The 26,678-nt window shown below is 41.3% G+C and overlaps 1 protein-coding gene across 2 annotated transcripts in view; it reads left to right on the top strand.

The window, feature by feature from the left end:
* Positions 1-26,678, top strand: part of FCHSD2 (FCH and double SH3 domains 2) — a 176,784-nt gene that overhangs the window by 81,864 nt on the left and 68,242 nt on the right. For both annotated transcript variants that reach the window (XM_076328508.1, XM_076328507.1), the window contains exons 4-8: positions 7,488-7,564; positions 9,063-9,207; positions 16,733-16,866; positions 18,230-18,284; positions 18,700-18,828. In XM_076328508.1, the coding sequence (XP_076184623.1) occupies positions 7,488-7,564; positions 9,063-9,207; positions 16,733-16,866; positions 18,230-18,284; positions 18,700-18,828 (540 nt within the window). The remainder of the gene's footprint in view (positions 1-7,487; positions 7,565-9,062; positions 9,208-16,732; positions 16,867-18,229; positions 18,285-18,699; positions 18,829-26,678) is intronic.

The following is a 26,678-nucleotide window of genomic DNA, read 5'->3' as shown; positions in this document are numbered from 1 at the left end:
TTTGGTATAATTTTTTGATTTCTTTTTTGCTGTTACAGGGTAACAGGTCTGTAAATAGAGAAGGTGCTAGGTGGCTTGACTGTAGGGAGGTTATTGATTCTTTCATGCGGTGGCCTAAAATGCATGCTAGGGAAATGTGGTCTGGATAAAATGACAAAACCGTGATGAAAAACATTTGGAAAATCATGTAGATATCAAATAGCTCTTTGTTAAAATGAATGAGGTTTCTTAGGGCCTGTCCTTAATCCGGTAGTAGTCAGCGTTATCATTAGTAGCCTGGGGGATGGAGTAGGATATATGCTTATTAAATTTACTGATACTGACTCAGGATGGGCGGCCCGTGAGTCTGCCAACAGTATTGAAGTTCAAAATCAGCCCGGAAAATCAGCGTACTGTCTTTCAAGTGTTGACTCCTACGTTTCAAAGAAGATTTGGACCAACTGGAGAGAGACCAGAGGAGAGCAGTGAAAATCGTCAAGGGCGAAGAAAATAAGCAGGTTACAAATTAAGACTGAAGAATTCAGGTTTGAATGAAGAGGCACACGTTTACCCTAAAGTGTTAAGGAAGTCCTGAAACACTAAAAAGAGTGTTGTAATTTTTTGGTTTATCCGCTGTATAGCATGCTGCAAATTGCAATAAGTGATACTAAGCACATTAGAGTAAAAATAGTTAGGGATCGGGATAAGACTCCACAATCTTTCCCACACAGTCCTCACTGGTGTAGGATCATTCCTCCTCGAATCTGGGGGACTGTCATGTAGATGGCCTTTTGCCTTTCCTTTCTGTAGGATCTCACAGATACTCCTTCTACCAGTGAATAAGCAATTCTTGGGGGGGTTGTTTTATTTTTGTTGTATCTCTTTTGTGGGTTGAATATAGAAAATAATGCTAAACTCCAGGAGCAAGGTGTTTTGGAAAGAATTAACACGCTTCCAGTGAAGTATCGGTTTTAACTCTTAACAAATGAATAAAACCCACGAGGAACAAGAGATCTGACCTTTCCTTTGCTAAACCTGATTGCAAGAGTCCCTAGGTGAATGTCCTGTGAGTGCCGGAGGATCTTTAACTGCTGTAAATTAATTTTTCAGCTTTCCCTTGTTTGTTTTTTTTTTTCCTTTGCCGCCTTGTCATGCTTCAAATATTAAAAAAAAAAAAAAAGAGAAATGGAGCAGCTTGGAAAGAAATTGTGAATGGAAGAATGAAGCTCCGTATTTTCTGGAACTGGAATCATCTAATGGTAGGAAGGGATACCCCATCTCCAGGAATGAGAAGCAACATGATTAGAGATGCAGCTTTACATTAGATAACCAGCCTTTCGTAATGTTTCTGGGGAGTTTTACAATTGATGCTGCAGGCACACGGAAACCTCATTTGTCGGTCGTTTAACCCTACTAAAGGCAATGCAGATAAAACAGTCCCGGCATAGCTTTGATCTGTGCCTTTTAGAAAGTATTAGGATGCGCTGTAGAAGTCCATGTGCTGCCTGTTATGTGGTTTGTTTTCATTTTTATTTGTGCTGCAGCAGCGCTTTAGTCACGGTCTCGTTGCCTAAGGCCCTGTGTAAGCTCTGAGCAAAATAATTGTGTCTGACAGTGTTTTTGTCGTCAGCTTATAATGTAAATTGGACCAAGTCATATCCTGCGTGGAATCTCTGAATTGAGTCTGTTCTGAACGGAGTTCATTCTCATTAAATCATTAAAGGTTTTATTGAATCTAACTCTAGTAAATAAAATACCACTTTAAATAATCACTGTGAACACTTAATAACTTGGAATTTAATATTGAGACTAAATTGTTCTTCTGTATTCAGGAGCTGGAGTCCTTGTCTCATCACGCAGACTGCATTGCGTTTTCCACTCCCACATGTTCTCTTCTCCCTGTCCAAATGTTTTGAAGAGATTGGCAACAGCGTAAAATATGTTTCAAGTTACTCTTCAAGCTTGTGAAAAAAACATCTGTACGATTGGTAAAGTTGTGTACAAAAGTTTTGGCACTACGTATCTCTCTGTTTCAGTGAGTCAGACTGGTTGAGCTAGCTAAAGTGATGTAAAATCTTACTGATTTAAGAAAATCTGAGAGCATTGGGGAAGCATGAGCATCTGAAATGTCTTTTTTGGATGCATCCAATTTTTTTCATTTTTGTAGTAGAAGCATTCTTCAAAATGTAGAAATTTCACGTAGCTCAGTTGTGTGGGTTTTTTTCCTTCTTTTTTTGGAGGATTCTCTGGCAGTTTCTCTTCATTCTCAGCCAGTCATACCCTCCTACAACTAAAAATGTGATTTCAGAAATATCTGATATCAGTCAAACTGCTGTTTTTACAACGGCAAGAAAGTCTTAATGTAACTCTCAATTTTATTTTTGAAGAACCAGTAGTACTGAAGTAAAATAGAATTTTCCATCTCACATGCAACTCATAATAATAATGGTCTAACATTACTGAACTTTTTTTTTCATTCAAAAATAAAACAAAGCTCTCTTGTGCATAAGCAATGGATGAGTCTGATAATAAGAATTTATACATAATAAAACTATTACTTTTTCTTGCTGCTGTTGGAGAGCCTTAAGTTGCAGGTGTTGAATAGGACAACTGGCTTCCAAACTTCTGTGAAGTCAGTTGAATTGGGAGTAACCTCACTCCTCCCAGGGAAGAAGTCAAGTAAAGAGAGAGATGCTAAAAACCTCTCCCTTGTGGAGCATTTGCCTGCCAGAAGAGTACTTAGCAAACAAAATAATGCCACTTAGTAAACAAAATAATGTCAGAAAGCTGCTGCTGCAGCACGTAATGCATAGGCAATGATCTTGAGGATCAGTCAAGCAAATCGCCGTGCATGCATCCGTGGGGGAAAAAAAGAAAGCATTATTTTCTGTCACTTGTCGGTGATCAGTGCTTGGAAAAGTTGTTCTTCAAACTACAGAAATAATGTATTAACATCATGTAGCTAATGGATATTAAACATAAGGGACATCATCTTCCCGACTTGGACTTGGCTTCAGGTAGGAACTCTCCACTTTTCTCCTCCTTTAATTCTCCTTTGCATCTTCTCCGTCGCTGCTGTTCCAGGGTCCCACCACCGCTGCAGGTGGCATGGCCGGAGGAGGTTTTCACTCATAGACTTGTTACAGCAGCTGCTGTCCATATGCCCTTCTCGTCTGCCAGCCTCAGATTTAGCGTGTTGCCTAAGGCCTTACCTTCTGGCTGGGCTTTTTCTACCACCCGTTTCCTTTTTCCCCACTCGGAGGGATTATTTGGGCCATTTGCTTACAGCCTATATTGGAGTTCCTTGGATCGCTGAATATTAGAGAGTACTCAGACGACAGTATTTCTCTGTCCTTCTTAATTCAAGGTTCCTTTCTTCTGAAACAATAATAGCAGAGTGTAGATATATTTGTAGAAATGAAAGTTATAAGGGGTTGGTTGATGGATTCTGCTCTGATAAAGAGAAATTATCAAAATGATGCAAGATATTGAAACCACCTAAGTGAAAAAGAGCACTAAATTTGTCCTGTTGATAGATATTTTCCAAAATGCAGTGTTACATCAGCTAGCGTCTGCATGCTTTCTGCAATCAAGAATAGGTTTTAGGGAACTTGGCTGTCATCAGCACCTCTCAATTATTACAAAGATCTTAGGACTGCTTTGAAAAGCATTGTTAACCTGTCTTTTTAAAAGCCACATACTTTTCTGTCAGTGATCTTTTAATTTGGGACATCTTTCTCTTTCCTTTTCTGTCGGTAATTACTTACTTTCCATTAGTATTATAGCAAATATTATTTTTTTCCTCCCCCAGTATCTGTCACAACTGACCTTATTAGAAAATACCAATTAATAGACTTGAGGTAAGATCTGGTAAGAAAGAACGTCGAATAGGACCTGCAGCAATGGGAAATGCGAATTTGAGCATACATGAAGCTGTGCTGATTTTTTGGTGGTCTTTCCGTTCAGCGGAATTTCATTTCTAGCTGTTGATTCCTTGGATGATTGATTGACACAATTTTATGTCCCATCCACCCATCTGTTAGGCAGATTTGCAAACAGTCGAAGTACCCATGGATGTGTAATATTAACTTGTTTGTAGCATAGCGATACAAGATGCGTTTTGATGGAGGGGGAGGAAGGGAAAACCAAGACATGGAGGAAGGATATGCGTCGTCTTCAGATGAGTTAAAATTCGGTTTATGTGACAGCTGGTCTGTTTACACTATTTTGTATTTGCTCTTTCTAAATCCTGCTCAATGGGTTAATAACACACACAAGCAGAGTCACCAAGTACATTTCTTTCAACAAGGGTGAGGAGAGGTTGCACAGTGCTTGCAGGGGATTTCAGACATTTTTGACCTTTCATGTCAATAATTATTGATTAAAAATAGTGTACTTTAAAATAAATCGATTGTTATTACCATTCAAAAATAATTAGCTGAACTTTTATTCAGATTCAGTGCTATACACCACCTTGTTTCACAGCCATCAGAGAGCAGACTATTATTGTAGTTTTGGTGAACTATGGTTTTACATATTTATACTAAAAATTGTTTTAGTGTTTCTTCAGATATCAAAGGTTTTGAAGGCAGGCCTGTGCCTTTGCACGGTACATGGAGGTGCCCAGCACAGTGGGACACGGGGCTCACGAGCCACGCGGCGGCTGGGGATGCAGATACACTGACCTCACAGTATTGCTTCTCCTGAACAGGATTTTAAGTCGTGACGCTCCGACTGTCTGTAGCCCAATGAGACTGAGAGGAAGGAGAGGTTTTATGGGTTTCATTCAACTTTGGATGGGGATTTACACTGTAATTTTTGATAGCGCCTTTACTCAATGAAGCTCCGTCCCTTTCTCTAAAGTTACTTTTAAATAGATGTTAAGGAAATGCGTCATCAAACAATATTGAAATCAGGACAGCATTCTGCACGGACTTCCATTCTTGCCTCGCAACAACTTTATTCTTGCAGTTAAATATCGTTATCTCAAGCCCGTGAAACGTGATTGATGTGCACCTTCAAGGAAGAAACGAGCACGCTCCTAGGCTGCGGGCAAAGTCGGGCGATGCCAAAGGTTAAACAATCAGTTGACTTCCCCGCTTGAGCCCAACAGTGGTATTCTTTGTTTCGGTTCAGCAAACCAAGAAGTGTTATTGAGAACAGAACAAGGAGGATCTCATACAAAAAAGTTACATTCAGCATAAAGATTAAGAAAGCAAACCTACTGTACTGGTCTAATTAAAAACCATACGTTCGCCTGCAGCAGTTTTGTACGAAATGCCAACGTGGTTTATCAGTTTTCACGGACGAATACTAACTGATCAGACATCTTCACTATGCAGCTGGAGCCCTCTCTTCGATGTTGCATTGATTTCGGTGGCGAGCTTGTTGAGTTTGGAAATATAGTTATTGGTGATTATGGTTAATCACGCTAGTTTTAGAGTTGATTTGCTGACACCAGTCATAGGGTTTCTGTGTGCAAAAATGGCTTTATTTATCCCTGTTGTGGCTTTTTTTCATTTTTAATTTTGGCATAGCTTGTCCTCAACTGCCAGTGAGCTTTTTTTGTGGTTAGTTTTGTGTTTGTGAATGTTTATTCAGCATCTTGGGGCAGATCTCGTAGGTGGAGTCTGATGCAGAAGGGATGGAAACATGAAAATAGCACCAGGTGGGGGTACCTAATAAAGCTCCAAATCTCATCACAAATTGCTCTGCCAGAGTTAAAGGAAATGTTATTTTTCCTTTTATCTGGGGTTTTTAACAGCTACCTAATGCAATTTGTGCATCTTCTTAAAAAAATGGAAGAAACTGCAATGGAAATGCAAGAATTTATAGTTACAGGCATAACTTTCCCCGTGAAGAGAATTGCTGACGGTATACATGAACAGGTATGTTCACATATTTCATGTTCCACAATGAAATATTGACGTGGAGTTTGAAAATGATCCTCAACTGAGCAAAAAGTGCAATGGAAATCAGGGAAGGTAACTTGGGAAGACATGGAAGCGCAGAACGGGAAATAACAGCTCTCAGCAATTGGCTTCGCAAGGACTGTTAGCGTAAACCCGGCTCTAAGCATCACTAACGCCAGAAACTGGTACCCAGCTCAGCAGATCGGTTCAGAGCAGTTGGAGTTGGACTCGAAGGTGAAATAGATATGTTTAATAATGAGGGAGCAGAAGTTTTCTATTAATGATATATTAGCAACAATTAACATTTTTCTGTGTGAAAGTGTCAATCAGATTGTAAGCTCGGTAATAAATTTTTAGCATCAAATGGGCTGGTAAGACAAGGATGAGATCTGGTTGCGCTTTTTGAGATACTTCTCTGATATTTTTCACTAAGAGAACTTAAAGGCTGTCCTGGCAGGTGATAGCATCTTAAATATAGTATGGAAAAGGTAAACAAATGATACTGCGCCGTGCCCTTTGTTGAGTGGGTCAGATGCGAAGATGTCTCACCCCAGGCTTTTCCTCCAGATGCACTCTTCTGGAAAGCATCTGTGGGGTTGATTTTTCTTAGCTGGAAAGGGAATTTCAACCCAGGTCTCCCACTTCTTTGCTGAATGGACTTTTATACAAAAGCTGGAGAGTGCTTCTCTGGTGATGGTTCTTTTGTGAAGAAGCAGGAACGCTGCTCAGTGTCCATAAACCCGTTATCCAACTGAGTTGGATAATATCCATCCTCTTTGATGGTACTCAATTCATAAGCGATATATACTGTTAAATGAGATTACAAGCCGAAGGAGGGACCACTGCGACAGCGACTCCCCCTCCCTTGCGTTGTTTACAAATTAAATTTTGCTGCTCTCTGAGCTTGAATATGAAAACGTTGTTATTGATTTTCTGAGACCGTGCAAAGTGAAACGCAGAGACTAAAGAGTGTAATTAACATTAATAATTAAAAACGGAACTGCATTTTTCAATCTCTAGTCTATTGTAATCCTCTGAGTAAAGGGCTGATCCTGTGAGCAATAGAGCTTCTTCAGTTCACTGCTAATGGTGCAACCTCGAATGATCCAAGTTGGGCGTTTCAGATTGGGCGCATAAATGACCAGATATTTCATTGCTTCTCAGAACCCCATGTCCTCATTCAGCTAAATAAAAATTTGGATTCTTGTAGCTGTGACAAATGGAGACATTTTACTTGCAATATTCCTGCCTCTGATTCTGCCACACACTGCTCAAACATCTTCTGTGTTACTGGTCTCGCTGGGGTCAGTCACGTGCAGAAATATTTTCAGAGCTGAGGTGTGCATGTGCAGATCTCAGCTAGAGTCCCACTGATTTAAAATATTAACATGAAACTCATTAATTGTTCTCAACAGAAACTAAAGTCAAACAAAAATATGAAGAGGGGTAAAAATAAGTCTTGCATTGTAGTAGTTTGCTAATACTATGGATTGATTGCTTCTTTATATGTCAGGTTGTCATTTGTCTGATATAAGAGGTAACTAAAACAACATTTTTGCTCCTATTTTTAACTTTTTTTTTCCCTTCTTTTAACAGAGCATTCAGAAGCTGGCTAGCCAATACTTAAAGAAGGACTGGCTTGGAATAAAAGCTGACGAACGAAGTGATTATAGGTAATTTAGCAGTTGGATATCTCATAAGAGCTGTCTTTATAATTTCAATTTGTATAATTATTTTACTTAACAATGAAACACTGCCCTTCTGTAGTTAAGGTTGTTTTTTTCTTTGTTGTAGAGCATTGCCAGTTAAAAAGGAAGCTTTGTTTTCCCCTGAAGTTCTGAGATTAGTCTTAAAGAGATGTTTATTACTTGAATAATTTAGGGAGATTGGAAAAACAAAATGGCACGACAGGACAACTGTAATTGGGCACCCTGTTTGGGTATTAATGCTTGTATCTGAATATATATTTTAGTAAATAGCTTTAAGGTTAGAGTACTAAACGTGTGGATTTCTTCATAGGAAAAGACAGCAACAGATTTCTTTTTAGGAGGCCATTCTTCCTGAAGACAACACCTGACAGCAAGGAGGAGGCAAAGCAAGAAACAGTTGTTTACAAAACTTAGTTTCATTAACATGAAAGGTGGATCATAACATGAAAACAGAAATGACTCAGTTGCTGAAAGCCTCCCACCTTTGAATAGTACCTCCTATATTTTGAAAAAGTTTTAAGATACTTTATTTTAATGTGTTCTTTGTATTCTGACAAGTTTTATTTCAAACAGGAAGAAATTGTTGATAGATTTGTGTTTTGGACTACCAGTATCTTCACACCACTTGTGTGTCTAAGAAGAAGTAAACTGGATTATCAGTCTTAAGTGTATATAAAATGCTCCCATGACACACAGACCCCTCCTACCTGCAGTTTGCTCCCCATTCATCAAGCCTTTCGTGCCATCACATATACCCATAGTGCCAGACGTGTCCTCCAAATACCTGCTGCCCCCTCCCTCCCTCCCTCCCTCCCTCCTTCTCACCAAGTTCTTGGGCTCTGCAAGCTCCAGCAATCTTTCCTTTCTACCAGCTGCAGGGGAGATCTTGTCGCCTTCTTCCCCCGCTCTCCCTGCTCCACCTTCTCCTTCTGACTTGGGCACTTCTGAGCTTTTGTGGTGAATTACTGGGGCCCTGCAAAGCTCGCTACACAGCTACGGTGGTTGTCTTTGGCTTGTTACGCATGACGAAGAAACTACAGGTAGCTGAGGCAAAATTGATGAGCAGTCTGTAACTATTTGCTTGATTGGAAGATGCCCAAAATCACAAAATCCATGATCTTATCAAAAATTGTCAACATCTGATCTGGCTTTGGCTGCTGGGTTCTGTGGGGTCTGTTCCACTGGAGCAACAGGTTCAACTGAAAATGTTTGCTGAAAAACTGAATCACAAAACAGAGACAGGAGAGAAAATTTTTACTTTCAGTAAAACTTCAGTTAAAATTTTTGTTAAAAGTGCAGATATTTGCTAGATCAGCATGAAGGATTGTGCTTTAGCTTTATTTTTAAAAGCAATCCTTGGAAGAATGTAGGCTACTGTTACATAAACCAACCCATATTTTCAGTGTAGTGCCTGGCCTCCCTTTCTTCCTTCCCACAACCTTTCTGTGTTTCATTATTTTAGGAGCATGTACTCAGTTTGGAAATCACTTTTAGAAGGCACGATGCAAGTGGCCCAATCCCGACTCAATATCTGTGAGAACTATAAAAACTTAATTTCTGAACCAGCCAGGACTGTACGGTGCTTTAAGGAACAGCAGTTGAAGAAGGTATTTGCGCTTTAATAACTTCTTTAAACTTTTGTCGTTTTTATTTAGAAAAAATGGTTATTAGAAATCTTTTAGTATGACACTTCTAAAATACGTATGTACGTTCCAGTCTCTTCCTGTGCATGTTGTTATAAAAGTAAATAGCCAGGTTGTTGAAGATCTGAGCTATGTAATCTGAAATTAAAATTGCTTGGAAATGAGTCTTTTAAAATGTGATACACAGTTGGTCAAAACTATCTCACATCATGCTGTGGCAATTACGTTGAATTGGTTTTGCAGTGACAATTGCAAGTGGGTTTTGTTAGAATAGGTTCTGATTTTAAGAAAAGGCGTATCTTAAACCTGAAGGCATGACTTGGGCAACCTTCAAGATGTAGGATGCAGGTTATCCAGCCACCTCCTGTAAAGGTACCACAAGTAAGTATTCCAAAAGCTGCTATAACTGATCTATTAATCCATGCAAAGAAAATAGTGTAGTTCAAGGAAAAAAGTAAGCTTGGCTTTCATTTAATTGGTTGTTACATTTTAAAGTCATTTATGTCTTAAGGGGTCTCTACCATACCTCTTAATACAGAATGTGTTTCAAACAAAATGCGATGTTCCATCTGTTCCCTTAAGGCAGTAAGACACATTTTAAAAATACAGTGATGTGTATTTATGTAAAGCTAAGTACTCTTCATATTCTAATTATTTTGTGTTCGTGTTCTGTGGATTTTGCTGCGAGGAGAAAGCCTCCTGTTTTAAAGAGTGAGCATAGTTTACAAAAAGCCACTACTGCACCAAACATAAATTTTTGGAAGTTTTCAAGAATAATCTTTTGAAATGCTTGCTATGTGGCTTGGACAAAACATAACATGAGGAGGGAAACAGAAATGCTGGTGGAACGCACTTTGCAAGTGTCTCAGATACTAGTTGGTAGTTGTAAATATTCCTTCCGTACATTATCATCGAGCATTTATTAACATTGCCTCTGGGTTTAATTTGAAGTAGGCTGAATGATCCATTCGAGGTAAAAGACAAAAAAACCCCAAACAACACACCGTTTCAGTTTTGTTTGCTGAAAAGTGACGACAACTAACTGTAACTTACCTAGTTATATGTTCTAGAGTAGTGTTTTGTAAAATACTTGGCTACAAACTTTTAAATAGATGTTAGCGTAACATGAGCTCACAGTTTCTGAACAAATGACTATACAGCTCCTAGAAGTGTGTGCAATACATGTTTTTCTGGAGGAAAAATGAACTTTTTTAATGGTGGTGTTTTATTATCCTGTGGAATTTTGTTTTTCTATGAAGCTTTCCAAACAATGTTGTACCAATTTTATAGTATCTTTACTGGGTAAATAATCTCCAGTTTTATTCTTCTGCAAATGCTGCTAGTTCAGTGTTTATGAGTCAACAGTAGAAGTGGGGAACCACTTCTTTAAATTCATATAAACGATAAAGGTTCCTTTTTTCCTGCACTTTTGAATTAGCAGAACAAGTTATTGCAATTATCAGGGCAGTACTTCTGGTTCAAAGTATTCTAACAGCAATATGCTTTTTCCACAACATGGAATAACCATCCACTTGATGGTATTAGTTTTCCTCCACAACAATTTTATTGTTTTTATACAGCGTAGTCTCTCACCCTTTCCTTTGGATTTCCAAACAGGTAAATAATATATTGAGCTGACCTCCATCCAGACAAAAGCATAGCAAAACTGAAATTCAGAGTCAGTAAAATACTTATCATAGAATCATAGAATCATTAAGGTTGGAAAAGACCTCTAAGATCATCGAGTCCAACTGTCGACCCAACACCACCAGGCCCACTAAACCATGTCCCTCAGCGCCTCATCTACACGTCTTTTAAATACCTCCAGGGATGGGGACTCCACCACTTCCCTGGGCAGCCTGGTCCAATGTTTCACCACTCTTTCAGTAAAGAAATTTTTCCTCACGTCCAATCTAAACCTCCCCTGGCGCAACTTGAGGCCGTTTCCTCTCGTCCTATCGCTTGTTACTTGGGAGAAGAGACCGACCCCACCTCGCTACAACCTCCTTTCAGGGAGTTGTAGAGAGCGATGAGGTCTCCCCTCAGCCTCCTCTTCTCCAGGCTAAACAACCCCAGTTCCCTCAGCCGCTCCTCAGCAGACTTGTTCTCCAGACCCCTCACCAGCCTCGTTGCCCTTCTCTGGACACGCTCCAGCACCTCGACGTCCTTCTTGGAGTGAGGGGCCCAAAACTGAACACAGTATTCGAGGTGCGGCCTCACCAGGGCCGAGTACAGGGGCACCATCACTTCCCTGCTCCTGCTGGCCACACTATTGCTGATACAGGCCAGGATGCCATTGGCCTTCTTGGCCGCCCGGGCACACTGCCGGCTCATGTTCAGCCGGCTGTCGACCAGCACCCCCAGGTCCTTTTCCGCCAGGCAGCTTTCCAGCCCCTCTTCCCCAAGCCTGTAGCGCTGCATGGGGGTGTTGTGGCCGAAGTGCAGGACCCGGCACTTGGCCTTGTTGAACTGCATACAACTGGCCTCGGCCCATTGATCGAGGCTGTCCAGGTCCCCCTGCAGAGCCTTCCTACCCTCGAGCAGAACAACACTCCCGCCCAACTTGGTGTTGCCTGCAGACTGACTGAGGGTGCACTCGATACCCTCATCCAGATCATTGATAAAGGTATTAAACAAGACCGGCCCCAGTACTGAGCCCTGGAGAACACCGCTCGTGACCGGCCGCCAACTGGATGTAACTCCATTCACCACAACTCTCTGGGCCCGGCCGTCCAGCTGGTTTTTGACCCAGCGCAGAGTCCACCTGTCTAAGCCGTGAGCTGCCAGCTTCTCTAGGAGAATGCTGTGGGAGACAGTGTCAAAGGCCTTGCTGAAGTCCAGGTAGACCACATCCACAGCCTTTCCCTCATCTACTAGGCGGGTCACCTTGTCATGGAAGGAGACCAGGTTGGTCAAGCAGGACCTGCCTCTCATGAACCCGTGCTGGCTGGGCCTGATCCCCTGGTTGTCCCGCTCATGCCTTGTGAGTGCCCTCAAGATGAACCGCTCCATCATCTTCCCCGGCACCGAGGTCAGGCTGACAGGCCTGTAGTTCCCCGGATCCTCCTTCCGGCCCTTCTTGTAGATGGGCGTCACATTGGCAAGCCTCCAGTCGTCCGGGACCTCCCCCGTTAACCAGGACTGCTGATAAATGATGGAGAGTGGCTTGGCGAGCTCCTCCGCCAGCTCCCTCAGCACTCTCGGGTGGATCCCATCCGGCCCCATAGACTTGTGCGTGTCCAGGTGGCGTAGCAGGTTGTTAACTGAACGTTACTTGTTACTTGTAACATTACACTGGAATGCCCATGTGAAGTCGAGTTTCTATTAGAAGCAGCGTCTCCTCCAAGATTGCAGTAGGTATTGGGTTGCTCTTGACAAGATGTCAGGCCTGTCAGCCTGATGTTGGTGCCAGGGAAGGTTATGGAGCAGATCATCCTGAGTGCCACCACACAGCACGTACAGGACAATCAGGTGATCAGGCCCAGCCAGCACGGGTTCATGAGAGGCAGGTCCTGCTTGACCAACCTGGTCTCCTTCCATGACAAGGTGACCCGCCTAGTGGATGAGGGAAAGGCTGTGGATGTGGTCTACCTGGACTTCAGTAAGGCCTTTGACACCATCTCCTACAGCATTCTCCTAGAGAAGCTGGCTGCTCATGGCTTGGACGGGCATACTCTTCGCTGGGTCAAAAACTGGCTGGACGGCCGGGCCCAGAGAGTTGTGGTGAATGGAGTTCAATCCAGTTGGTGGCTCGTCACGAGCGGTGTTCCCCAGGGCTCAGTTTTGGGGCTGGCCTTGTTCAATATCTTTATTGATGATCTGGATGAGGGGATCGAGTGCACCCTCAGTCAGTTTGCAGATGACCCCCAGTTGGGTGGGAGCGTTGATCTGCTCGAGGGTAGGAAGGCTCTGCAGAGGGACCTGGACAGGCTGGATCCATGGGCCGAGGCCAGTTGTATGAGGTTCAACAAGGCCAAGTGCCGGGTCCTGCACTTCGGCCACAACAGCCCCATGCAGCGCTACAGGCTTGGGGAAGAGTGGCTGGAAAGCTGCCTGTTGGAAAAGGACCTGGGGGTGCTGGTCGACAGCCGGCTGAAGATGAGCCGGCAGTGTGCCCGGGCGGCCAAGAAGGCCAATGGCATCCTGGGTTGTGTCAGGCAACGAAGCTGGTGAGGGGTCTGGAGAACAAGTCTGCTGAGGAGCGTCTGAGGGAACTGGGGTTGTTTAGCCTGCAGAAAAGGAGGCTGAGGGGAGACCTCATCACTCTCTACAACTACCTGCAAGGAGGTTGTAGCGAGGTGGGGGTCAGTCTCTTCTCCCAAGTGACAAGCGATAGGACGAGAGGAAATGGCCTCAAGTTGCGCCAGGGGAGGTTTAGGTTGGATATTAGGAAAAATTTCTTCACTTAAAGGGTTGTCAAGCACTGGACCAGGCTGCCCAGGGAAGTGGTGGAGTCACCATCCCTGGAGGTATTTAAAAGACGTGTAGATGAGGCGCTGAGGGACATGGTTTAGTGGTGGACTTGGCAGTGTTAGGTTAACGGTTGGACGTTAAGGGTCTTTTCCAACCTAAATGATTCTATGATCTTTATTTTCCAGATGTTTCTGTAAACCTTTACTTCCTCGATTTGGTACCATATAGAAACTTCATTTTTATGACCTGTTTTAATACTGAACTGAAACAATTTCGGAAAACCTCATCATAATTTGTCAAAAAATATTGCTAAATCACAAGGTGACCCTGGAGGGATAATAAATGAGTCTCCTGTAGACCACGTCTGACCTCTTAAGAAAATTAGTCCCTATCCCTCGCTCAGCAGCTCTTGGACACAGACGAGGAGGCTGTTTTGAGGGCAGCAGCTCACCCCCTGCCATTATCTTTCCCCAAAGACCTTGTAAGCTTATCCCGTAAGTGATGTGTGGTTTCGTATGTTGGCCTCGGAAGAGAAGGCAGAGAGCTGCAGCATACGTTCATCAGGTATCTTCAGGAAAGATGATGTGGCCACCGCTGCAGACATTTGTACGGATCTGTATCAGAAGACTGAAAGGCAAATAGAATAAAATCGCTCTGCGTGGAGGCAATGCAACAAGAAACCATCTCTGTCAGCTCTCTGAAACAGCTTTTTACATACAGCCAGTGTCTACCCAACCCAAAACCCCTAAATGGCATCCAGTCTCCTGACAACTTTTTATTCTTCAGAGATGCAAAAGCAAGATTATTTTATGCTTTTAAAATGATCGTGTTAACAATGGGGGTGGTTTGATATTTTAATTTTTTGATGCCAGCGGGAGACTTCAGGGATCAAAATACCTATTGATGTAGCAAAAACCCAGTCCTTTTGAAATGATTTTAGGTCTCTGTCAGCTGTCCAATATATACAGATTTTTCTACCTTTCATTTTTCTGTCATACACTCAGAGGTCTTCAAAAAACCCAATCCTGCCCTCTGCTACTCCCCAAACCACCCACCACAAAGCTTACCTTATGAAGCCCATTGCTTTATTGGTCTGCACGCAACAAATACTGGGCTTAGTGTGAACTTATATGAATTTTTATGTACTTTATAGCCAGAAAGAAATTTCACATTTTTAATGAGAGCAATTGTGTGGTGAGAAGATGAGCGATTCCTATTGACTGAAACAAAAGTTTCTTTCTTCTGCAGGTGACTGGATATTATTTTTAATGATTGTTGAATACTGTGAAATTAATGTTACGTTGTTGGATTACACCACCTTATTAGTCTCGCAATGCTTGTAAAGGAGGTTACATGCATTAATAATTAGTGTAATGAAAAACCTTAGATGTTTAGCGGGGGTGTTCAGTAAGAGGACAGCGTGTGGCGCCTTGAATGGGAGAAGTCGGGTATGTGATAATGATGTGAAAAGAGGTGGGACCTTGGGTCTGGTCTTTGAAGGATAGAAAGGCAAATTGAAAGGCAAATTGGTTTGCTTAAGCTAGCTTGAGGCTCTGCCTCTAAGTATTGGCTGGAGCCTTCATTGACCACATCTAGTCTGTAATATCTATAATTAAACATAAATGCATTGAACTGTCACTCTTATATGTACTTAAGCTAGTTTGGGTAAAAGAAAATCTTTACAAATCTCTTTTAAAGATAGTATAATTCTGGACATTGATAATTCACATTTGTTTTGTTAAGTATATCCTTTCTGCTTAACGTAGATCCTTTCCCAGAAATTTTTTTTGAAGCTGATAGGATGTTTAGAGAATTGCTTAACGTTTTCGTAACTGTTGTGGGTTAACCACGGTCGGCAGCTCAGCCCCATGCCACCGTTCGCCCACTCCCCCCCAGTGGGATGGGGGAGAGAATCGGAAGGGTAAAAGTGCGAAAACTCATGGGTTGAGATAAAGACAGTTTAATAGGTAAAGCAAAAGCCATGCATGCAAGCAAAGCAAAAAAGGAATTAATGCACTCCTTCCCACGGGCAGGCGGGTGTTCAGCCATCCCCAGGAAAGCAGGGCTCCATCACCGTGTAACAGTGACTTTGGAAGACAAAACGCCATCGCTCTGAACGTCCCCCGCTTCCTCCTTCTTCCCCCAGCTTTATATGCTGAGCATGACGTCATATGGTGTGGGATATCCCTTTGGCCAGTTGGGGTCAGCTGTCCTGGCTGTGTACCCTCCCAGCTTCTTGTGCACCCCCAGCCTGCTCGCTGGTGGGGTGGGGTGAGGAGCAGAGAAAGCCTTGACTGTGTGTCAGCACTGCTCAGCAATAGCTAAAACATCCCTGTGTTACCAACACAGTTTTGGTCACAAATCCAAAACATAGCATCATACCAGCTACTATGCAGAAAATTAATGTTTTCCCAGCCAAAGCCAGTGCAGTAATTTTTCTTCTATTCCTTTGAATATTATTTTTTGACATTAAAATGTATGGTTGGGTCGTATGGAAAACGGATGGACTTATTTTCACTCCTTGACTAGCTCGCTATGCATTTTAAGCCTCTAAGTTTTCTTTGTGAATGACGCTGATTTCTGATATAACCCTATTTGTTGGAAAGCTCTCAAAATAGTTGAAGAAAAATGAGCTCTTAAAATAATGTTTATCAAATTGTTCTTGTTGCTGTTGCATTGTGTTTTACATGGTAGCTTTTGCCTTATGTTTTAAATTTTGGAGAAGGAAAGATTAATCATTTTTTGTATCACCTCCAGTAGATTGCCTTTGGATTTTTCCCAATTGTATTCCCATTATTTCAACTAATTACCTCATCCAAAGCTTTCAGAACTTTTATGTTTAATTTGCGAGTTATTGTTGAATTTGAGTAGTTAAAGAGCAGAAGAAAGAAAGAAAGAAATACGGTTTTATGTTCCGATCAGCTTTAAAAGAAAGGCATGAATAATTGACCAGTAGTGACTCGGGGACCGCGTTGTTCCATATAAAATGTAATAAAGAGTAGTAAAATGATGACAATAGTATTATTTGGATGCAAAAAACCATTAATGTTTTGTTTCCTGAATGCTTTTTTTTCAGTGCGTGGACCATTTGACAAGGATCCAAGCTGAATTACAAGAGACAGTAAAAGATTTAGCTAAAGGCAAAAAGAAATATTTTGAGACTGAACAGATGGCTCAAGCAGTTCGGGAGAAAGCTGATATTGAGGCCAAGTATGTTTTTATAATAGCATATGGATAAATAATCGCATGCGTATAAAGCAGATTTGTACTTGTATTAGTTTTTACACTTGATATTGTTTTAGAAGAAAAATAATAGCTTTCAAAGAGCTTGTGCCAATTTTTTGTCTTTTTGCTTATCTATATTTTTGTAACCATTTCAAGCATGCTACTACCCTGGTAATAAAGTATAACTTATTTAGTCTGGTTTCTTCAGGAAGGAAGTTAAACTAACTGCTTTAATTTGACATTTTCAAAGGACAGTGTTGCGAGCTGGCACTCTTTTTGATATTAACGGCTGCTTGCTTCCTTTTCTGTCCACAGATCTCAAATTTGGTATCAGTCCATTTGGAGGGGGAGAGGGGATGGGATGCTATTTTCCATTTTTGAAGATAAATTTTTGAGGCATTAGGTTTTTATGCTCCTTGACATTCTAAAGAGGTTGATTTCCTTCCTTTCAGGAAAGCGAGTAACTCACGTGTGTTCAGTTTGGAGTTTGGCCTGTCTTACGGGAGTTTGCCTCACCCTTTTTTGCAAATTTATTTTTTTTTTATTTTTAGAAATTACTCAGAATTGTTCTCGGGGAATGAAATGAAATGAAATTATGGTTTCACTAGAGAATTTTTCTGTCTTTCACTTTATGAGGGCTGGATGATGAAAAGAAGAACTTTAATAAGATTACCTATAATATCTGAAGAAAGTCAAAAAACCCAAACAACCAAACAGTTGAGCTTGGGAATTTTGGGACAGATTCATATTGCAGTATTGTTCAGATTAAAATAGCTATTTACTTGATTTTGTTTTCTTATTTACTTTTTAAACCACCGTCTTTCAAACAGCTAATAAAAGTACTTCTCTGATTTCTCTTTCATGAATCCCAATGTGAAAATCAGACCAATTCTGCTTTTAAAAATGTGTGTGTACATGGGCACTCCTCCAGCTTCCTGGAATATAGCTACTAACGATTTTTCATTAATATTCCCTTCAGATGACCAGTAGTTCAAATTTATAGCACTTTGTGTCTGGAGGGCTAACTCAAAATCCATCAAACACCAAAATAGTTCAAGTTGCAGCCGCTACCCAATTTCCCTTTTATGATATATTTAAATTTTGCTCCAAAATCAGGGTAAGCTGTGCAAAAGATTTCAGAACATGCAATGAAGCTTATTGATGTAGCTCAGCATACTTTGTAATATTTTCCTTGATCCTTAAGCTTTACTTAAAACTAGACAAATAAAAATTTAGGCAGAAAAAGTTACTTAAATTAAAATTTTGCAGAAGTGCAGTGGCCTGTTTATCCTGTATTTGTGTAGAAATGGTGTAAGACAGTAATGTCTTCTGTTAATTTCTGTTTCAGGTCAAAACTTAGTCTTTTTCAGTCAAGAATAAGCTTGCAGAAGGCAAGTGTAAAGGTGAGTATAAGAAAAACTTAATGTTTTGCTGCTAATTTCATGAGGCATATGACCCAAGTTGTCTGGAATCTAGAGGTGACTGACATTTCGGAAGGTGTGTTGTTAGAACAAGTGATGAGATAAGAGCACTCTGTCGGCAGTCAGAGTGCAGAATTACATATGACCAAATTTACACGGAGATTTTTTCCAGTGGGAGTTAGAACTGTTCTTTGAAGACCGCATGTGAAATTACAACTGCATGAGAGAAAAATACATTAGAAATCCCCTTACCATTAACAAAACTGTTAAGCTATTAATCCCGTAAAGTTTTGACTATATTAATACATACATATGCATGTTAATTTACTATTAATACATGTTTGGTCATTTAACTTCTCATTAGTACCTATCTTTTAACTTCCATTTCTTGTTGTAGTTAAAAGCACGACGGTCCGAGTGTAATTCCAAGGCTATCCATGCAAGGAATGATTATCTTCTCACTTTAGCAGCTGCTAATGCACACCAAGATCGCTATTATCAGACAGACTTAGTAAACATTATGAAGGTAAGGAAGCTAATTTATGTATGGGAGTGGGGAAGTGTGAAAATCTGGAATGCAGAATGAGTGAAGTACAAAATCTTGGGTTGCTTTGCGACAGCAGTGTTGACTTTTCCAAAGTAGATAGATCCTGCCATAGTGTGCAGGATACTTGGTGCCAATTATCAAGCCCCAAAGCTAAGCAGCCATCTTTATTTTTTAATTCACTTTTTTTCTGAAAAACTTGGATAAAGGAGTCGAGTTCGTAAAACTAAGACTTGCATTTTCCTATTGTAGTTGATCTTAAGTAAGCTGGAGATTTTTTGGTTCTCCAGTAGCATATCCCATAATCCTTTTTTTGTATCTCATTATCTGATCAGAACATTTCTTTATGGTATAAGTAATGAAAATATAACCATTAAATAACTTGGTTTCAAGCTGTGAATTTTAGAGAATAGCAGATCAGCATTGCTGTACTCACACGTGGCAGCTTGCCAAATCAAGCCAAGAGTAGATACTTGAACTCATAGGAAATAACATACTTAAAAAGTTCAAATATGATTGTTCACAGTTTGTTTTTTTTTAATATCATCCTAGAATTACTTAAATGTACGCTATTCCTGTATCTTAGAATTAGATAGCTACGGATAAGGTGTAAAATCCGTAAAATCAGCTATTTAAAGCTAATTCACACTTTATGTAGTTGCATTTCATGTATTGACATTTTCAAAGTTTATTTAAATTTGCTATCTACAAACTATTTCCAGGTGATGCAATCAGGCATGGCAACTTAGAAGTCTGTAAAGTGCATTTAAAATTGCTTTGTTGAAGAACTATCACTGTATTATCGGCATGCTTTTGCATAGTGGGAAAAAAAAATACTGATCTGAAAAGCAGGTAACCCAAGTAGAAAATGAGAGTGCCAAACGAGGCCTCCGAGGGATTCTTATATGTAATTCCATTATATCTTGACTAAGTTAACCACTCTTATGGCAATACCTGCGTGCCTCTTCGAGTAAATCACAGCCTGTGTTACAAATTCATTGCTATGCCTAATACCTGACTCCTGGAAGGCTAAATCAGATCTGGGGTGTCTCAGAGACAATGCAGGGCTGATAGTCCTTGAGGCAGCAGCCTTGTCTTTGCTCTGCGTCTGTGCGGTTGTGCTTTTCTATTAGTAAAACATGAATATTTGTGCTGACTAAATGTTTAGTACATGGAAATGGTTATAAAGCAAATATTTCCTTATAATACTGGAGATAAAATTATTAATTCATGCTTACATACGATAATTCCATACTTACATGCATGGTTGGCTGTCATCAGTTAATGCTCTTACTTGGAAGTAATGCCAGATGTGAATTTAATATGTTCACAACAAAACAAACAGAAAGGACATTTGAAATAATAAGAACATGAGCAGATAGCCCAGGTAAAATTATGACTGGCTCTGGTGGGTTATGGCTGGTCTCGTCTCAGAGCATTGTAACATAATCCCTGCAAAGAGATTTTCGTTTCCTCTGTATGTCTGGCTACATTTTGTGTGTTTTACAAACTAAGCACATAGTGAGCTGGGCAGGATCTTAATCTCTTTGAGTTTCCATAAACATTTATGGTTTTTGGATGGTGGAAGCTTTCTGTGTCGTGAAGTTAGAAACCTGCAGGTACCCCAGGAATGTGGGTTTTTTTTAATAAGTTGCAATAAAACATCAGACTGAAAACCGTTGAATCGTTTCTGAAAGACTGAAAAATACAGTAATGGAAAACAAAGTGATGCTGGTGCTGTTCCTTGGCATGTGTGCTGTTGTCCATAGGTGTTCTATGTGCATGGGGTCCAGCTGCTAAAGCCGCTGCTGATCTATGGTGGTTTCTTTACCCAGTCACTGGGCTCCCTCCTACCCAGTCCTTTCTTTTGTAGAACTTGTTTTGAAGCTTTTTTCAAAGTGAACCTTTTTTTTGATATGGAAACCTCTCCGTGCAACCTATTCTTCTACATAAATAATTGTGGTTTACTGAAAACCTAAGTTGCAAGTACTTTCATTGAGCCAAATCACTTTGGAAGGAAAGGACAGCATTCAGGGTTCTTTTTCTGCATCTCTTCGAGATATTTATAGTAGTTGAATCTCCTCGTCTGGTAAACAACTGTGTTCTTAATGAAGAACTGTAAATTTGGGGTTTTTGCACTGTTGTTCATGAACAAAAATAGGTGGGAGCACACCCACATGTCCTTGCAGCAGGGTCCTCCTTTGGAGCAAGGGAGAGAATAAGTCAGCGGCAAGGTCTCAGACTGAAATGGCTACTGAATGCATTTTAAAAGCCGGGGGGGGGAACCCTCAGGAAAATCAAATGTAATGTATCACTGGGCTCCAACTGCATTCATACAAGAGCTCTAATGTAAATTCAAACGTGTAACTGCTTAAATATGAACAACAGTGTGTAATCTGGTGTTAAAACCCGCCTCAGTGCCAACAGAAAGCAACAAGTGTGACCTTTGAAAAGGGCTCCAGGAGGGGCCCTGTGAATTAGAGATGAAGAAATCTGACGTCCCTACCAGGCAGGCTGATAAAACAAGTGCAGTGATGAATGGAGTCAATTCACATGCGGATAGATATAGAATCATAGAACCATAGAATCATAGAATAGTTTGGGTTGGAAGGGACCTCTAAAGCTCATCTAGTCCAACCCCCCTGCCGTGGGCAGGGACATCTTCAACTAGATCAGGTTGCTCAGAGCCCCGTCCAGCCTGACCTGGAATGTTTCCAGGGATGGGGCATCCACCACCTCTCTGGGCAACCTGTGCCAGTGTTTCACCTCCCTCAGCGTAAAACATTTCTTCCTTCTATCTAGTCTGAATGTCCCCTCTTTTAGTTTAAAGCCATCCCCCCTTGTCCTGTCGCAACAGGCCCTGCTAAAAAGTCTGTCCCCATCTTTCCTGTAGGCCCCCTTTAAGTACTGACAGGCTGCAATAAGGTCTCCCCGGAGCCTTCTCTTCTCCAGGCTGAACAACCCCAACTCTCTCAGCCTTTCTCCACAGCAGAGGTGTTCCGTCCCCTGATCATCTTTGTGACCCTCCTCTGGACCCGCTCCAACAGGTCCGTGTCTTTCTTGTGCTGAGGGCTCCAGAGCTGGACGCAGTGCTCCAGGGGGGGTCTCACCAGAGCAGAGCAGAGGGGCAGAATCACCTCCCTCGACCTGCTGGCCACGCTGCTTTGGATGCAGCCCAGGAGACGATTGGCCTTCTGGGCTGTGAGCGCACATTGCCGGCTCATGTCCAGCTTTTCATCCCCCAGTACCCCCAAGTCCTTCTCAGCAGGGCTGCTCTCCATCCCTTCATCCCCCAGCCTGTATTGATACCGGGGCTTGCCCCGACCCAGGGGCAGGACCTTGCACTTGGCCTTGTTCAACCTCATGAGGTTCACACGGGCCCACTTCTGGAGCTTGTCCAGGTCCCTCTGGATGGCATCCCGTCCCTCTGGCGTGTCGACCGCACCACTCAGCTTGGTGTCATCTGCAAACTTGCTGAGGGGGCACTCGATCCCACTGTCTGTGTCATTGATGAAGATATTAAACAGTCCCGGTCCCAATCTGGACCCCTGCGGGATGCCACTCGTCACCCATCTCCATCTGGACATTGAGCCGTTGACCACTACCCTCTGGATGCGACCATCCAACCAATTCCTCACCCACCGGACAGTCCACCCATCAAATCCATACCTCTCCAGTTTAGAGAGAAGGATGTTGTGGGGGACTGTGTCAAAGGCCTTACAGAGGTCCAGACAGACGACACCTGTAGCCCTTCCCGTGTCCACTGCTGTAGTCACTCCATCATAGAAGGCCACTAGGCTGGTCAGGCAGGACTTGCCCTTGGTGAAGCCATGCTGGCTGTCTCGAATCACCTCCCTGCCCTCCATGTGCCTTAGCATAGCTTCCAGGAGGATCTGTTCCATGATCTTCCCAGGCACAGAGGTGGGACTGACTGGCCTGGAGTTCCCCGGGTCTTCCTTTTTTCCCTTTTTAAAGGGGAAGTGATACAGTGGGAACAATCAACATGATTTTTTGAAGAGTCCTGCGAAAAGAGATCTTTAAGGAGTCAGTAAGCCTGGGGATAAGGGTGATTCATCTGATTTAATGTCTCGAATTTGCCGGGAGCTCTCAACAGACTTCCCACTCAGTTTCTGCTTACGTAAAAGAACAACGTTGTTACAGGTAGGGTGGTGAGGGTTTTCTCATAGATTAATAACTGATGAAGAGATACGGAAGATGCGGGATTAAAGTAAATACTTGTGTTTTATAAGGGAAGGAGATTTGCCGGCACAGTCCTGGTTTCTCTCTTGCTTATCTTCTCTCCTCCAAAATGCGTGTGGGAACTATGCTGTTTAACGTACTGAGAAAATGATTATTTTATTTAGCATAATGATTTAACATAAACAATATGGAGAAGGAACTGAAGAGAGAGGTGATGATTTGAAGGTGAAGAATCATTCAGTATAAGCAAATGTAAAGCTTATTACCTAGAAGTGTAGTAAGATCTTGACAATTTTGCTTGACCAGGCAAGAAAATAGCACATGAAACTCATGTTAAAAAGAGAAAAACAGTCAGTTAGGGAGAAAATCGCTGCCTACAGAATAAAGAACTCTGAATAGGCATTACCATTTAAGAAGGAGATACTATAACTGGAAAATGGAGTGAAGGATAAAGAAATGGAGACTTTGCCCATTATATGTTTCTAATCCTTGCTCTAGGTAACATCACTAGGAAAAGAGGTATTTTGAAAGGGTATTAAAACCCTTCCTAGGCAGCACAGTTCCTGTTTTAATAAGTTGAGTGGCTGTGTGACCCAGTATATGTTACATGCTGTAATACAGTTGTATTGTCTAAACTAAACATGTTCACTTTTGTGGTGAGATTAACATTCGAAAAATGCATCTTTCATCTTAATATTAGTAAGTCCTTAGGTATTCCTGTAGTGGTGGCCACCTTGATATGTCTAAGTATTTCTCCATTTAGCTGCGATTGAGCTGATAACACCTTCTTCTGTTTGAACTCCGCAGGGCTGTCCACGTTTCTAAATCGCATCAAGTTTCTCCTTAAACTGTTCAGATTTTATCTGTCTTGCAGTGCTTTTGGAGTTACTGCCTTCTTGCAGATACTCAGCTTCTTTTGTTGCTTCTCTCTTGACCGAGACTCTCAAAGACAGAACTTAGCATTCCTGAAAAATTCACTTCTCATACCAGCTGCCCCATTTGAAAGCAAGCTGGAGGACTGAGCTCTGTAAGGAGCGAGTTGGGATTGTTGAGTGGAATCAGTAGCATCTCAAACATCATAGGACTTATTCGGTTATTTAGTGTCTGCTCTTTCAGGCCGACTTCTGCAAGTTGGTGATTATCTCCGCTCTGTAGACCAGGTGAGATTCCTGTAACCCACACCATCTATATATATAGTGAGATATGACTGTAGTACCAGTTTCATTAGTTTGTTTGAAATCAGGTTCATTACCTCACCTGCTATCAGGGCAACTATTTTTGTGTGTGGCAGATGTGTACATTTTTAAATTATTTTCAGGCTGGTTTTCAGAGTTATTCAGTAACCTGTAGATAAATCCTTTATCTAAATAATACTTCAGAATGTTACTTGTTTAACATAGTAACCTTCAGACTTGAAAACCAAACTACCCCACCTCCCCTGCCTTCAAAATCTCCCTACTCCTCAGCTTAAGTATCAGTTTTACAATAGAGCCATTAGAAATCATGTGGAAAGTGGAAAAAAAGTAATTTTGTTCTGTTTTTAAAGACAAATCTTATATATCCTTTGTCTGGAACAGTTGTTTTAAGTGGCATTTAGGTATAAAATGATGGCTGCTTGGTACTGCTCCTTCGGAGTGCATCAGTATGGATTTCACTAAAGAGTTGAAGCTTTCTGTGTTTTCTAGTTATGTTATCCAAAGCCGATAAAAACTTTAGAAATGGAAAAAGCCGTGAAGAAATTCCAGCTGATACTTGGCTATATTACTGCGTAAGAAGGTAGAACTTGTGCTTATTTACAAATGTCTCAGAGACTGTTTCTGTTTGCATCCGTCATAAACAATTTCTTCGTGGGTTCTAGTTTTAATCGGGTTATTGTTTCCAGAATGAGAATTGTACTGTGTGGGTTTTGTTGGGGGGAGAGTCATCAGCCTCTGGCTCGTTTGAAGCCGGGTTTGGCTTGGCTTGAACGCAGCCGGTCTCATGAAATGCTGCCTGCTGCTGGCTTTGGGTTTGAGTTGTAGCGTAGCACTCTCTGAAACCATCACTTTGCACCAGCTGCATGTGCAGACAGCACTCGCTTTCCTAGAAAACTTGAAGTTTTGTTCTTGACTTTGACATCAACTTGTATACATTGATAAATAGTGGATTAAAATGAATAAGCTGATTTGGCTGTCTTTTTGCTGTTTTCTTCTTGTATTAAATTACCTTTTATTTCAGTTTGCTAAAACCTAGGTCTTACTTAGTGACGTTTTGATCCAAAGGTGGCAATTTGTGTGACTTTTCTTAAAGGCTTTCGTGCACATTTAACCAGGTTGTAATTTTATAATCGTGCCTTCAGTTTTATAGTACCCAGCTGTCAAGAACTCTTTTGCTACACATGTCCCTTGACTCCTACTTAGTGAAGAGGGCAAAACACTGAAGTTTATTATAGGCTGTGTACATCAAAGCTTGGTCGTTGCATCCTGTGCAAGTTGAACTGAACACAGACAGGTAACGTTAATGCATACCTTGGCTTGCCGACAGCCTAGACAATAGCACGTTCATCAGTGGTTTTTAAGCAATAAAATCCAATAAAAGTTCATACCATTGTTAAGAGAAAGGAGGGGTGCTGGCATTTTTGCAGTAACAGTGTTGGTTTATGCTGGCACAAGGTATTTGTGAAACTATTGTTGGGAAAGCGTAACGTGTGTTGGGCTAGAGACGCCTTAGGTTACTCCGTGTTCAGAAGAAGCCAGTGTTGTTTTTGTTCCTTGTATCTGACTCAGAAATGCTGCTGTTGTACTGTCCTGTGAGAAATGAATCACAAATATACGTCGTGGCCTTATTTAGTTTTCTGTGACAGGCAACAAATCAACATTTTCATTGGCAAGATTCCTGGCGACATACAGCTTCTGATAATTTTCAGTAGTTTAGAATATGTTACTTTCTCTGCATAAAAACATTGCAAAATAAGAAAAAATTACTCACTCTGCTGTGTCTGTAACTGTGAAAGCCATCACAAACAAAACAGGGATGCTCGGAAAGAAAATACAAAATGCTTCCAGCATTTTTAAAAGAATCGAAAATTATTTCTACAGTGCCATCCTAGTTTACCAACTACACCACTAAAGGAGGCAAAACCATTCTAGATCTCCCTTTAGAAAAGATTTTAATCCTATTGCCTTTTTCTGTATCTGTCCTTTATGTCCTGAATTTATATCTGGATATAACAAAGTTATGCCACAGACCTGAGCTCTGCGTTTCAATCTCTGTAGTGAAATAAAAAAAAAAAAGCATAGACTAAAGCATCGTCATGTTTTATTCTTTGCCAGTTTCCTGACAAGCTGCTTAGGAGCAGTTGCCATCGCCTGATTGCTAAGATACAGTCTGCAAACCCTTTTAAGCGTAAGTTGTCTGCCTGGTGCTCAGGCTTCTGCGGAAGTTTAAACTGAGGTCAGAAGGAAGTGTAAGACGATGGTTGAAGTAAATTCAGGGCTGTTTTGATACCTGTCTTTTTAGAAACTTTATTATTACCGCATTTCATTTTTTACTGCTCCACTCTTAACTCCTCTGTAAGTTCCTCTCATGAGCCACCTCTGAATATGACTTTATAAAGCAACTGATAATGAGGAAATGTGGACCTAAAAAAAAGG

Source organism: Aptenodytes patagonicus, chromosome 1 (assembly GCF_965638725.1).
Source record: "Aptenodytes patagonicus chromosome 1, bAptPat1.pri.cur, whole genome shotgun sequence".
Classification (NCBI taxonomy): domain Eukaryota; kingdom Metazoa; phylum Chordata; class Aves; order Sphenisciformes; family Spheniscidae; genus Aptenodytes; species Aptenodytes patagonicus.
Note: the sequence above shows the minus strand (reverse complement) of the source record. Positions and strands in the feature narration are given on the sequence as shown.